Source organism: Aphelocoma coerulescens, chromosome 1, assembly GCF_041296385.1.
Source record: "Aphelocoma coerulescens isolate FSJ_1873_10779 chromosome 1, UR_Acoe_1.0, whole genome shotgun sequence".
NCBI classification, from domain to species: Eukaryota; Metazoa; Chordata; class Aves; order Passeriformes; family Corvidae; genus Aphelocoma; species Aphelocoma coerulescens.
Genome location: NC_091013.1, coordinates 117651805 through 117664583, shown reverse-complemented (window position 1 = coordinate 117664583; position 12779 = coordinate 117651805). Strand labels below are relative to the sequence as shown.

Genomic DNA, 12779 nt, shown 5'->3' with positions numbered 1-12779 from the left:
TTGTTTAATATTCTTTTCTTCCTGGATGAGATGAGTTCACTGGTGCTGAGATATTTACAAATTCAGAAAGTGATTGCTGGGAGGAACCTCAAAAACTCCTTTCTTTGGAAATAATTTTTTTCCACTAACTGAAAACAGAAATTTGTTGGGTTTTGAGTTGACTGTTGTCTTTGTTCTTTCCCACCCCCTAACCCCCAGATGTGTCATCTTTCTTCACCCTTTTAATTGCACCTTTTTCTCCACCCTTTTTCTTTACCCTTTTTCTTTCACCTTTTTCTCACACCGTAAAAAAAAATATCTACCTGAAATCAGGAAAGAAAAATGTGTCTTCAGAGAGACCAGAAATAGTAGTCCTGTAAACTTAGTAGGGTTTTAAAGATGTATCTCTGCTGTACAAAAAAAACTCAATGAAAACAGTGGTGTATTCTAAAAAAGCTGAGGAAAATGTTGGCAAAAATCCTCTTCTAATAAAAGCAAAATAGTTTTTATTACTAGGGAAAATTATATTTTGGAGAAATCAGGGTATATTTCTGGCCTTTTTGCTGTGGAAAAGCATCTTTGTCTAACAAACGGAAAGGTGTAGTGAAATGAGCCTTGAGAAAGACAAAGGAGGCCAGGGGACATTTTTTTCTGGGCCATACACTGTCAACTGCATTACCAGACCACGCTGCTCCTCCCTCTACCCCTGGAGGTTTCCTGCTGAAGAGCTCTGGACATCTTTTTCTTCTTTTGGAAGTTTGACCACAGAGGAAATAGTGTAGATGGTAAATATGAGGGAAAGGAAGGGTTGGAGACATGAAACAAATGGTATTAAATTTGATGATTCCTTAATTTGGTTGACTGAATAATCAAGCCTGGAAACAGGAAAGGAGATTAATGTCTTCATAATAATTTTTAGTGCTTATGTCCTCCACTGTGCTCTCCTGAAGCAGGAACCTGTCTGAGATGACTTCTCACAGGCTTCTCTCTCCTTTGCTTTGGCTTCCATACACTTCCAACCCCTCCAGTGCAGCGTAGACCTGGCAGAGTTAAACCAGATGTTTGGGGTGTGCAGGAGAGACCTTGGCACAGGTCCTGGCTTGCAACCAGTCCAGCATCTCCTCTTCTGCTGCTGAGGGCAGGAATGCTGCATCACTGCTGAAGAGAGCTGGTGATTCTATATTGTTTGATAAACCTGGGGCTCAGGTGCAGGCAGCAGTTCCCAGCTGTCCTGCTGGCACTGGTGACCCTGAGGACAGAAGGACACTCAGAACAATGAAGAAGGAGGTTGTTCAGATGTTTACCATACTGGTTGGAGGAACACTGGGGCTCAGCTTCTCTGCCGTCACAGATTTGGGATGTTAATTCTGCCACATAGTTCCACATCTGTTGGCAAAGGCTCCTCTCCTCTCATCCTGTTGCTTGCTGTTTGTACAGACAGCACATGCATTCAGAGCTAGATTTTGTACTATGAGGATGCATAACTTTGGTTTGGAGTGAAATATTTATTTGACCTCAGTATTATTCAAATATTTTCCCATTTTCCACAGAACCACACTGGGTGGCTCTGGAGACCTGAGACGAGTCACTTGGGAAGAGAGATGTCCATATTCCACAAAAATGATCTACAGAAGGGGAAGCTTGGGAAGCGCTGCTCTGCAGTGATTCCCCCTGAGAGCAGTGGAACAGCAGCATCGCACGCCTGTTTCTCTGCTCTGTGTTCTGACAGGTACTCTGGGGCCTCTGATGGGCTGCAAAGACTGAAGGAAAGGTGCAGGCCATGAAGAGAACACTTCTAAAAAATAGTCGTTTTACATGGCAACTTCTAGAGTAGAGCTACACACTCCTACAGAGAGCAGCTCTTGGGCGGAGGCCCCCGCTGCAGTTTGCTTTAGTGATGGCAAAGTCAGTCTGTTCTTTGGGGCCGGAGCTGTGGCCCCGCGTGGTGCAGGCTGGACCAGAGCAGCCAAGAGACGAACGATGTAGTTGGCGTTTCTCTGGCAAGCCAGCTATGGCTGCAGTCTGAAACTCCCAGGTTTTACCGCTACTTTGCCGTTGCCTCCCGCCCAGGAGAGCCCGGTAACTGGACACGACCGGATCGTAGCTGGCTGCAACACCCACCCGAGGCTCCCGAGTTACGTGACTCGTGTCACCCCCTATTGCAGAGCCCCCGCTCCGAGCGACGGGGCATCTCCGCGGGCTGGGGACGGGGTCGGGGGTATTTCACAGGGCTGGGCGCGGGCTCCGGAGCATCTCCGCGGGCTGGGGGGCAGGCTCCGCGCTCTGCCCCAGGGCCGGGCGGGGCGGTGCGGTGGGCGGGGCGCGGAGCGGGGCGGGGGCTGCGCGGCGGCGGCGGCGGGGCCGGGCGGGGGCGGCCCCGCCCGGGCGCAGCGCGGAGGCGGGCGCGGGGCATGGTCCCGGCGCCGGGGCCGGTGGCGGCGGCGCGGAGCGGGCGCGGAGCGGTGGCATGCGGCGCGGAGACATGCGGCTGTGCCTGCGCTCTGCCCCGCCGACATGGACCGCCGCCGCCGCCTGCCGCCACCGCCACCGCCGCTGCTGCCGCTGCTCCTGCTGCTGCTGCTCCGCGCCGCGCTCGGCGCTGCCGGCCGTCTGAGCGCCCGCCCCGGCAACGAAGGTGAGCCGCGGCACGGCCGGGTGACCCGTTTCTCCCTCGTTCTTTCTTTCCGCTATTCCCACCTTCTCTATTTTTCTTTTCTTCCCCCCCCCACCCCCCCAGTTATTCTCCCCCGCCTCGCTCCCCTCGCTCCCCGTTAAGGTGGTCCCGTGCAGCAGCGGCTTCTCGCCCCGGGAGCGCAGGGCTCGCCCTGGCACAGCGCGGCCGTGCGGGGGGTGGGTGGATGGACGGATGGACGGATGGACGGATGGATGGATGGATGGATGGATGGATGGATGGATGGATGGATGGATGGATGGATGGATGGATGGATGGATGGGTGAGCAGCCGCCCCACCCGCCCCCGAGCAAAGTTGGCGGGGGCAGCGCAGCCTGTGCCACCCGCGGCCCTCCACCAGCCATGGGCAGCCAGGAGCCCAGCCCCGGGGCGAGGTGGCACCGGCGGGGACGCGAAGGGGCAGCGCCCCAGCCCCGGCAGGTGCCCGGGGCGAGCCGCCTCTGCCTCCGATGGCCCCGCTCCGATCTGCCTTCACCCCGCCGATAACTCTGAGCTCTTTCGCATGGGCACGGGTGCGTTCGTCGTCCTGTCTTTCAAAACTTTTAATTAATACAAGAAAGAAGCTAATTCCCCTCCAAAACCTCCTTCTGGTTCCCTAGCGGATTTGTGTCGGATCGTGTCGTTTGTATCGGATGTGCATCAATGTGTTAAAGTCGTGTGCGTGTGGATGTGAATGTGTGTAAATTTACGGATACAAAGCATGAATGGTTTGTTTTCTTTTGCTGCGTTAATTTTTAAGATGATATTTGCTGCAAACCCATGCTAGGTTTCAGGGAAAAAAAAGTAATGACAACTGGACACCGAGAAAGTGATTGAAATACTTGAAAAAAAAAAAACCCTAAAAGACCCCTGTCCTTTCCCTATTAAAGAAAAAAAAGAAAGAAATGGAGCTTTTTGCTTGCTCGCACAGTGAAGGCACTCGGCATGACCAGGATGTCCAGTGCAATTATCTTTAGGGATAAAATCCAGAGGCCAAAGGTTGTGAAGAACTTCTAGCACCCAACAACCATGTAAAACTTGCACCTGCTTGAGTTACATGGCTGTGTAGAGAAGCTCTGAAAGCTGTCAGAGAAATTATTTTTCTGTTAGCAATAATGCTGATGGACTTATTGATATTCTGTGTGCTTGTGCGATAAGGTGGTGAGATAACAACTTTAAATGATTTCTGGAAGGGAAAAAGAAACATAATAAAAAAAAATAAGGAGAGGTGCAAACTTTAGAAGTCCTGGGTAATCTTTAATCACTTGGTATCATTGTTAGGAAATAATTATAGTACCATTATACAAGAAGAGCAATATGTCATCTGTTTGTATGTTTCATGTAAATTTGTTTTTTATGCAGTGCTTTATAGGGTTTTTTTAAATGAGTGTGCTTTCAGCAGTCCCTTTTAAGCCTCCAGATAGAAGCTATTTTGTAAATATTGTCATCTCTCAAAAATCATTTTCAGAAATGAAAGCAAGTGTGTGAATAGGGGTTACTGTTGTCTTATTACGAGCTCTTTGGGAATGGTTGTGGTTCTGTCAGTCAGCGGAGCAGCTCTGCCTCCATGGCGGTGGCAGGCAGACGTATTCTGCAAACTGACACTGACTGTGCCAGAGAGATATTGGAGCATTCCAGTTTGCAAAAAAACCCCACTTTTTGTGTCTTTGTTTCAAGTCGCTGGCGCTGAGAATTGAGAAAGGAGGGAAAATATGGGTATCATACGGAATGCATGTTAAGTACACTTTTTCAAGTCAGCTTTCAGCAAATGCTGCCTGCCTTCTCTCTTTTCAGCTTCAAGAGCTTGTACAAGATGAGCAATATTTGCAGAATTGGTAGTGAAAACAACAGTAAAAATGCAGTTACTGGAGTGTAACCTGATTTTGAGTGGCTTTTTTTTTTTTTCAAAGTATATGTTTTGCTATGCTTTTCAAAAACAGAAATACTGACAGTTTCTTTTAAAAAAAGAGATCAACTTTAAAGGGCTTTTAAATTTTTTTTTAACCCCCCATTTAGGAAAGCTCAGTAATTCTTTTATTTATTTACACTATACAGATTGATTGTGTGAGTTTAGAAATCTTAATTATTATAATTTGCTGACCCACTAATTTGATGAACAAGTGTTAGCATGCAGCTTTAAATTATGTCAGAAGATGATGTTTTTCTCTATTAAATAATCTTTTTCTAACAACTTCATTTACATTTCTGCTGTTGTTCCCATAAATTTCCTCCCAAAACTAGAGATAGATGTTTCTGCATTTCTCTGGAGTATTTAGAAAAGTTTCCTTTTTCCACTACTGAGAACAAAAAAAGATGCATTTTGGACAGCGTTTGTTAATTTAGGCAGGCAGATAAAAAGTCTACCTTTTTCCCTACGTTTTATATTAAAGCTACTGTTGAAATTCTCCCCATAAGTTGTTTTAACAAAGGATGGAACTAATTTTTGGTGTGTTTATACAGCTTAATCTAACTTCTAGGGGATGTAAATGTGGCAGTGGGCATGTAACAAGAGTACGGGCAGAGCTATCAGAGAAATATTTCCTAAATTTATTTAACTTGAAATAATTATTTCTCTTTTTTTTTAAATCCAACTTCACTTAATGTTTGCAATTAATATAAAAGCTGACAACTGTTAGTGGTAGTACTGCAATGGAAGTGGATGAAATGAAGGGAGAAAAGGATGAAAGAGGGGCTGAAGACAAACTGCTGGCTTACTGCACTTTGTGGTGTTCAATGCATTCCTTTTTTGTCTTTTTCTTGGAGAGCTTGACATTTTCTTAATTTGCTTCATCCCAGAGAAGTCTCATTTAGAGTTCTTTCTGGATAAAAAGTAAAATTTTTCCCTCAAGTTTGTTTTCAAACTCTCTGCCGTGCTCATGAGAAATCTGCCTGCGTTTTCCCTATGCAATCACAGGAGCTCAAGGAGGTTCTTTGAAGCTCAGATTTATCTGTGTTGACTGGTAAAAGGTGTGTGCCATTTTCTGCGGGGCAGGAAGGTGTCAGGAAGATTTAACATCCAACTTTTCCAGTTTGGAGTTCACAGACCGAACCCCGTAGGTACACAGAAACCACAGGTTCTCCTGTTCCGTTCTGTTGGATATTTTCTGCTTGGTGAGGATTGTGTTTCTTTTTTTCTTAGAAGGATGCAATTCTCTTTCTGAATAATTCCTGTGGTATCAAGAAATCAAATGGGGAAATTTAATAATTTCTCCTCAGTCTCTTCTGTAACTATATTGCCTGCCTGGGGGTACCAGCCACCTTAATTTCACTGTTTTATAACCCACAACAGTTAACACTTGACCTAGGTCATTAACAGGATTATCAGCAAATTTGTTTAAGCTTTTACTGACAACCTGAATTGCTTCAATAATATTTTGACTGTGCAGACAGGAAACTTCTTGTAACCTCTCAATCTAGCATAAAATTAATTTCTCGAGAACACAGCTACCAAAAGATCAATACAGGAAATCTGCTTACGGTACTTTGTTTCAAACAGTGCCTGTTTTGGGTTTACAGTAAGAAGATTCCAGTCAGCCTCTCTTTTCAGTCTGTATTGGATTTGGAGATGCAGTTTCGTCTTTTGAGCATTGATTACCATCTCAGAACTTTGCATAACTGCACAATTAAATGCATCATTTTTATCTGAGCTGGCCTCTGTTAACATTTAAAGTTGCTGAAGACAATTTACTGTGCCTTTGTAGTCATGACAGCTCTTGGTGTGGTTTTGAAAAATGTGCTGCTTGCACACAGAACAAAATACTTGCCCAAGTCTTGCATCTGATTTTGGGAAAGGCTGGTAATACTGGGAACTTCTCAATAGAATCAGAAGGGGGAAATGCTTTTTACAAATCTTACTTTGCTCTATGTCATGTATCATTAGGTCAGGGTAAGTCTTCATTTCTCGTGACACAATTCCTGCTGCTGCCCCTGGCTTGCAATTGAGTGTTTATCTGAGGAAGAAGCTAAAAGTGGGTTTGGAAGTCTGAATGTGATACCTTTTAAAATTTAGTTTCAGAAAGCTCAGAGTCATGGGGGACTAGAGGACTGTTTTTCATACAGCTGTGTCTTATTCAAAGCTTCTGTGCTTAATCCTGAGCTGTACAATTAGATAAATAATAAACATGTTTTAAAATTCACACCATGGTGGTTTTAAAACCAGGAGAAGTTGGGTAAATGCATCATTTTCTGACAACATTTTTGATAGTAGGCTCTAACACGTGGAATAACTTATTTTCTTTACTGTTTTTCTCTGGGCTTTTTCTTGACTTACTATTTCAGCATAGTGTATTAAAAAGTAAAATCTCTGAATTGGCTATAGCAAACTTAAAGCAGGTGTTTGAAACACAGAGATGTTCAAATTGGACACAGCAATTAATTCTTACTGAAGTTACTTTGGATACAACATATCTGCTGCCCAGCAAAGCACTCAGGGCATAGAAATGGGTCAGAAGTCTTCTGTACCCTCAGCTTCAGCAAAGAGGCACCACCAGATGGGCAAGCACAAAACAGATAATAGGCACACCAAGTTTAACAGTTGTTTACACAAAATCTTTGCAAATCAGGAGTGTGTTCTGATTGAACTTTTAATTTTTCATTCCCATCTGGGAGGATGTAAAAATTAGTTTTAATTTTTTTTTAAATTATTCTCTGCTGGAGTTAGGTAAATTGCTATTAGTATACTTACTTTTCGATTCTGTTGGAGAATTTGCGAGTTTTCCTCTAGGAAAGTGTCTATAATTGCTCTTGTTCTTGTAATCCCCACTTGATGAAAGTTTAGAAATACGGATGCAGGTGTTCATTTTCTTGTTTTCAGAGCTCTGGATTTTATCACCAGTGAGGGTCACTACAGAGCTGTTACCAAATACCACAGTCCTGTTTGTGGAGTTTTATACAGAGCCTGAGTTAGTGCCATAAGGTACCTGTAACTCGTGCAGCTTTGTAGCTGCTCTCTGATTTTTCTGTGAAAGAAAATAAAAATAAGTAAGTAACTGGAGCAGAAATCATGCCCTTATTTTGGTGAATTTCAAAGCTCTGCGCTGTGGAGCTGATACTGAAACCCAGAAGATAATTTTGATACCCTAGGGTGCAAAATGGGATGTTTCTAGAGTTGTTAGATAAATTTCCAGAGGTGGGGCAGAGGGCTTTCCCTAACCCACTGCCTTTCTAAAATGTAATTACAGCATCCAAAGAGTGCTTTTTCTGGAATGAGACATTTCCTTTCTTTTGCAGTGTTAGATTGGTTGAAGCATTGCTGAAAATACATTTGCGAGAAGGAAAAGACTTGCCATAAGAAATGATAGAATGAAAGAGAATAATTTTTTTGTTTGCAAAAGCGTCTGACTACTGTTAAATGATCCTTTTTCCTAAATATTCACCACAGTGGGGTAACCCTTATTTCTATAAACATTTTAGAGCAGTGGCTTTTTTTTTTTAACCCCCCCCCCCCCCCCCCCCCCATATTTAAATGGTTCTAAACAAGAAGTAAAACTTTTAAAAGAAAATAGGTTAATTCAGAAGATTAGATATGAAGTCCCAGGAGTGTAATTTTGGAAACAGAGCATGGTAGCAATTTGTGGGTTTAGGATTGTATTCCCCAGCAGTAGTCTTGTGTTTTTTAGTTTCTTAGGCGCTCGCTAAATCCAAGTGCAAGTACTCATTTTGCAGTGTGAAACAGATGCAAGATTAAAATTCAGTCCCTTAAATGGAAAGTTCCTTTCAAATTTCTGCAGTGAATGAATGAAAGAAATAAAGATGTAGAAGTAAAGATAATCCTGCCTGAAAGAAACCTTGTGATGGTGACAGAAAAGTTCCAGTCTGTGAGAGTGACAGGAGCCAGAGTGAAACACCAGCACGTAAAGCCTTACATTTGCAGGGATGCTATTAAATCAGACACATTGCAAGCAGAAACGTTTGTACCACTCTCCGTTTTGGTGGGTTTTTTTTTTTTTTTTGTTCATTTAACTACCATGTCCTGCTGTTTCAGGCAAAATATGGAGGAAAATCCCATTAATCTACTGGAAAAATATTGATGAAAGAAGAATAGCGGACCAAACGAACAGTGCTTGAAACTTGCTAGCAATTAAGAGAACAATAGGTTGAATGTTAAGGTTCAGTCAGGGCAGTTTAGTGTAATATAGTGTGGGAATGGTGATTTTTTTTTTTTAATTTCCATCTGGTTTCTCATAATGTTTTTATATCTATATTTGGATAGAAAGATTTGAATGGCATTGGTCTCTCTTTTTTTTTTTTTTATTTTCTTTTAAACAGTGACTAAGCCTGCTCAAGTATAGCTGCCTCGCATAAGAAGACAGTAATTAAAACCTGAAACTTTTAAATTGGTGACTAGGAATGGAGGGGTTTGTAGAAAATCTAGAATGACAAGTTAGTCTTTAAATAAATTCCAATTAAAGCACAAAAATATGTTTTGGTCCATGGTAGGCTTTCCATACACTTTGTGCAGTAGCAAATAATAACAAGTGACATGGGATTTCTTAATTTAGTTGCTGAGAAGTTAGAAGGCAGCTAGAGGGGGTTTGTTTGATTTTTTTGAGAAGCAAGGCTTTTTGAGAGATCCCTTTTGGAGAGGGAGAGAAGAATTAAAGGAAAGGAATAGGTAGGCAGAGATGAAGTGAAAGTTGGATCTGAATATTAAAAAAATCAGACCAAAATCCAAACTGTCTCTGATTAATGACAAAGTTAGGAACCCAGAATTCAGCCCTGCCAGGGATCTGAACAGTGAGCAAAGCACAAATTAAGAAATTCCTTGCCTCCCTGAAAGTCTGAGCTGTGTTTACATTAGTAAGCATCGTGCCTCTGATTTACCAGTTGAGAATTTGAACAGAGGCTGCAGTTAAGGAAGGGTGGAGGCATTTTTACCATTCCATTTAATCTTGCTCTGACAGTGCTTTCTTTAAAAAAGAAAAAAAGAAAAAAAAAGCAGCAAAGCAAGTTATGTCTGCCCAGCCTTAATGTTCATGGAGAACACTGACTTCAGGCCTTTATATTCAGACAGGTTCTGAGATGGTGAGGGCCTTACCCTGCAAAAACTTTTCTCCCATGTGTGATTTACCTCAGAGAACAAATGTGCTAGCAATGCTTGAGAGTTCAGCGTTCCTGGAGTACGTGGTTCCAGCTGTGGAAAAATGTTCTGTGCTCACCGAAACTCTCTAAAGAAAACCCAGCTGTAGGGAAAACTCATCAGGGTCTTTATTCCCAGTTCACCTACCCACCCTTTCTCTCATGCCTGTGCCATTTTTTCTGTCCCTTCCCTCCCAGAAATCAACATTCAGCCAGAAAGGATAGAAGGCAAAGCTCATATTTTCCTGATTTTGAGGGCTATGTGTCCAGTCCTTTTTTATTAGAAGCTGTTTACCATAGGGGGGATACTTTGACCCTGTAGATGCCCAGAAGAAAAGACACAAGAGAAGAATTAAATGTTTCATGGCATTGCTTTTCCTGAAAGATGGGCTAGAGCTAGATAGAGGGTGTTCAAGAAATTAAAACAGAAGTTTTCCATGCAAACCAAGGAAAGAAACACTGGAGAAGAGGCGTGAGGAACATGGTTAGTTTGTAGAATAGAATGGAAACCCGAGCCCTTTGTGGTAAGGTGGTGGAAGCAGAAGAATAAGCAGAAGACAGGGGTATGAAAAAGTGTCTTGTGGGTGGATAGGAATAGAGCAGTCATTCAGTCATTTACCTTTCTTATAAATATTTGTGTTTCTCACATATGGAAATAGTGAAAAAAGATGTTGGTGGGGTTTTGGTTGCAAAGGCAGCAGATGAAGTCGGGGCAATTCCATTTTTCATACGAATAGCTCAGCACACATGTTCTGCATTAATTACCTCCATAAATTCTGTTAACCTGGCAAACAATGAAAATATCATGTTGGTGACATCACTGTATTGGAACATAAAAATGGGTTCAGCATCTTGATTTTCTCAGCATGACATTTGAGGAGACTTCTTCTACTATTGGCATTTTACTCCTGTAGTTTGCACCGTGATGTTGAGTCGTTTGCTCTGTGGGTTTATTTTATCTGTGGGGTGGCCATGCAAGGGCCCAAGCATTCCATGTAAGCTGGAGCTCTTTATTTGTGGAGGTAGAGAAGAAAAGCTTGACAAAATTACCAGGGCACTCTTGAGTACGTGGCTTTCCAACTGTAGTACTTCAGGATTCTCAGAATTGTTTTACAATTCTAGATTTCTCTGTTTTAAACTTAGAAAAGCAAAACTCAACCAAGCCAAACCCAACTCTCTTTATTTTTGTTTGTCTGTGCCCCATGCAAGGAGTTCCTTAAAAGCAAAATTTTTTTATGAGTTGTGGCGTGCTGCCAATTGGTTCACTTGGGGGATATCACAGCCTTTTAAACAAATGAATAGTCATTTCCTGGACTTATGCTCTGGTCCCTGTCTCAAAAATTTCTGTCTTCCAAAGGGGTATTGATCATTTGCTGTGGTTTTTGTTGATTTCAGGACCTTGAATAGGTTTGAACTGCCGTAAAATCTGTGGGAACCTTGGAACTTTTAGTTGTGGGTGTTATGCGTGCCCGAGAGTCTCTTCTGCGACACTTTTTGGTGTCTAGAATTCTAGAAACTGAGTGTGTCATAGTAGGTTTGGAATTCTCAGCTTACCTTAAATGAACTTGGACACTGTGACTCAACATTTATTTTCCCCTTTAAGTTGCTAAAAGTCTTCCTAAGGAGGATCTTTGTCACATTCGAAATCTACCAGACCTTCAGAGAGCTCAGTTCTGTAAACCCAGTGAATACTGGTAATTCCTTTTTTTTTTTTTTTTTTTTTCCCAAGGGAATGTAAAAGTCAAAATAGTTAGATGTGCAGTGTGGTTAAACCTTTCTGAGAAGTGCTTTAGAACTTACTAAAATTATTTGAATAACGTTTTCAGTAGAGTTTTGGCTAGACATGTGGTGCCATTTTATGTGCCTCAGGGTTTGGGCACCCAGTGGGACTGATAAATATGACACATCCTACAAGAGACCCACTTCTGTTCTGGGCTGATAAAAGGCAGGGATTGGCAGGGTTTAGGTAACTGAATCTCATCTGTAGTTTCTGTTTTTTTTTTTCTCAGAGAGGGGAAGAAAACTTGGGTTTTAAAGGGAATTTAAACTCCCTTTCAACACAGTAGCCCCCATTTTGCATTTGCATGTTTAACATGGTGCCTCAGTGATATCAGATTTAATGCCAGAGTGGTGGAGTGGAATGAGATCTGTAGGATTTGTATGTGAATGTGAGTTCAGCTAAACTCTAATTCAGGTATCCTGAAGCTTTATGCCTTTTGCTTTCTGTAGGAGGTACTGGAGAAGGACCAACTGGAACTGTTTAAAAAAAATGCAAAGAAGTGAAGGCGACACAGTAATTTGGAACCCATTAGGTTAATCCATTTTTAATTTTTATATCCTTGTCTTAATGAAAAGAACTGGCACATATCAACTTACAGGAAATAGCCTAATAAAACTGAAATCTTATTAGGCCCCTTTGATAAACAGTGCATTCCAGCCCACCACCAGTCATATGTTTTTGCATACTTGGAAATTGAGCTTTGTGCCACTTTAACAATATCAAGAGAACGCTCATGTTTCAAAGTAATAAAAAAGAAATAAAAATCTGCTATGCCCGTGTTCATCACTGAGAGCGGGTGGATGGTTGTCCCTTTTCCACAGGCAGGCTCCATACTTAGCAGAAGGAGGAGGACCACTGGAGAGCTTCCACTTAACATCAAGTGCAGGAGATATTTTTATTTATAGGGATTCCTGCATTGCTGATTGCTGTCCTGCATTCCCCCCTTCATGGCAGCCTTTTGAGAGAAACTTGCAGTGAGGTTGCTGCTTTGGCTGCTTCTGCTTCTTATTTTTCAGCTGTAGGAAAAGCTGAGGGATCTAAATCTGGCCTCAGATGCTCTTGGGGAGAGTGTTTGATAAGAAAAGTAAAATCTGGGAGGAGGAAAATTAAATTCTTCCTCTTCAAAAGCCACAGGAAGCTGCCATAAAATTAGAATTTGCCAAATCATCCGAATTGATGGTGGAAGCTTTTATGGTTTGCAGAAGCAATAATCTCTAGGGTAACTTAAAATATTTGCTAGTTTTTGTCTTTTCATCTGATATTTGTAACAAA

General features: G+C 42.3%; 1 protein-coding gene across 4 annotated transcripts in view; it reads left to right on the top strand.

Moving 5' to 3' along the window:
* Positions 1-2436: 2436 nt before the first annotated feature.
* The window catches only part of LOC138116628 (ephrin type-A receptor 3), a 178782-nt gene continuing 168439 nt past the window's right edge, over positions 2437-12779 (top strand). For 2 of the 4 annotated variants that reach the window (XM_069026115.1, XM_069026107.1), the window contains exon 1: positions 2437-2614. In XM_069026115.1, the coding sequence (XP_068882216.1) occupies positions 2494-2614 (121 nt within the window). In that variant the 5' untranslated portion in view covers positions 2437-2493. The remainder of the gene's footprint in view (positions 2615-12779) is intronic. The other 2 variants (XM_069026127.1, XM_069026125.1) reach the window with 1 other exon arrangement.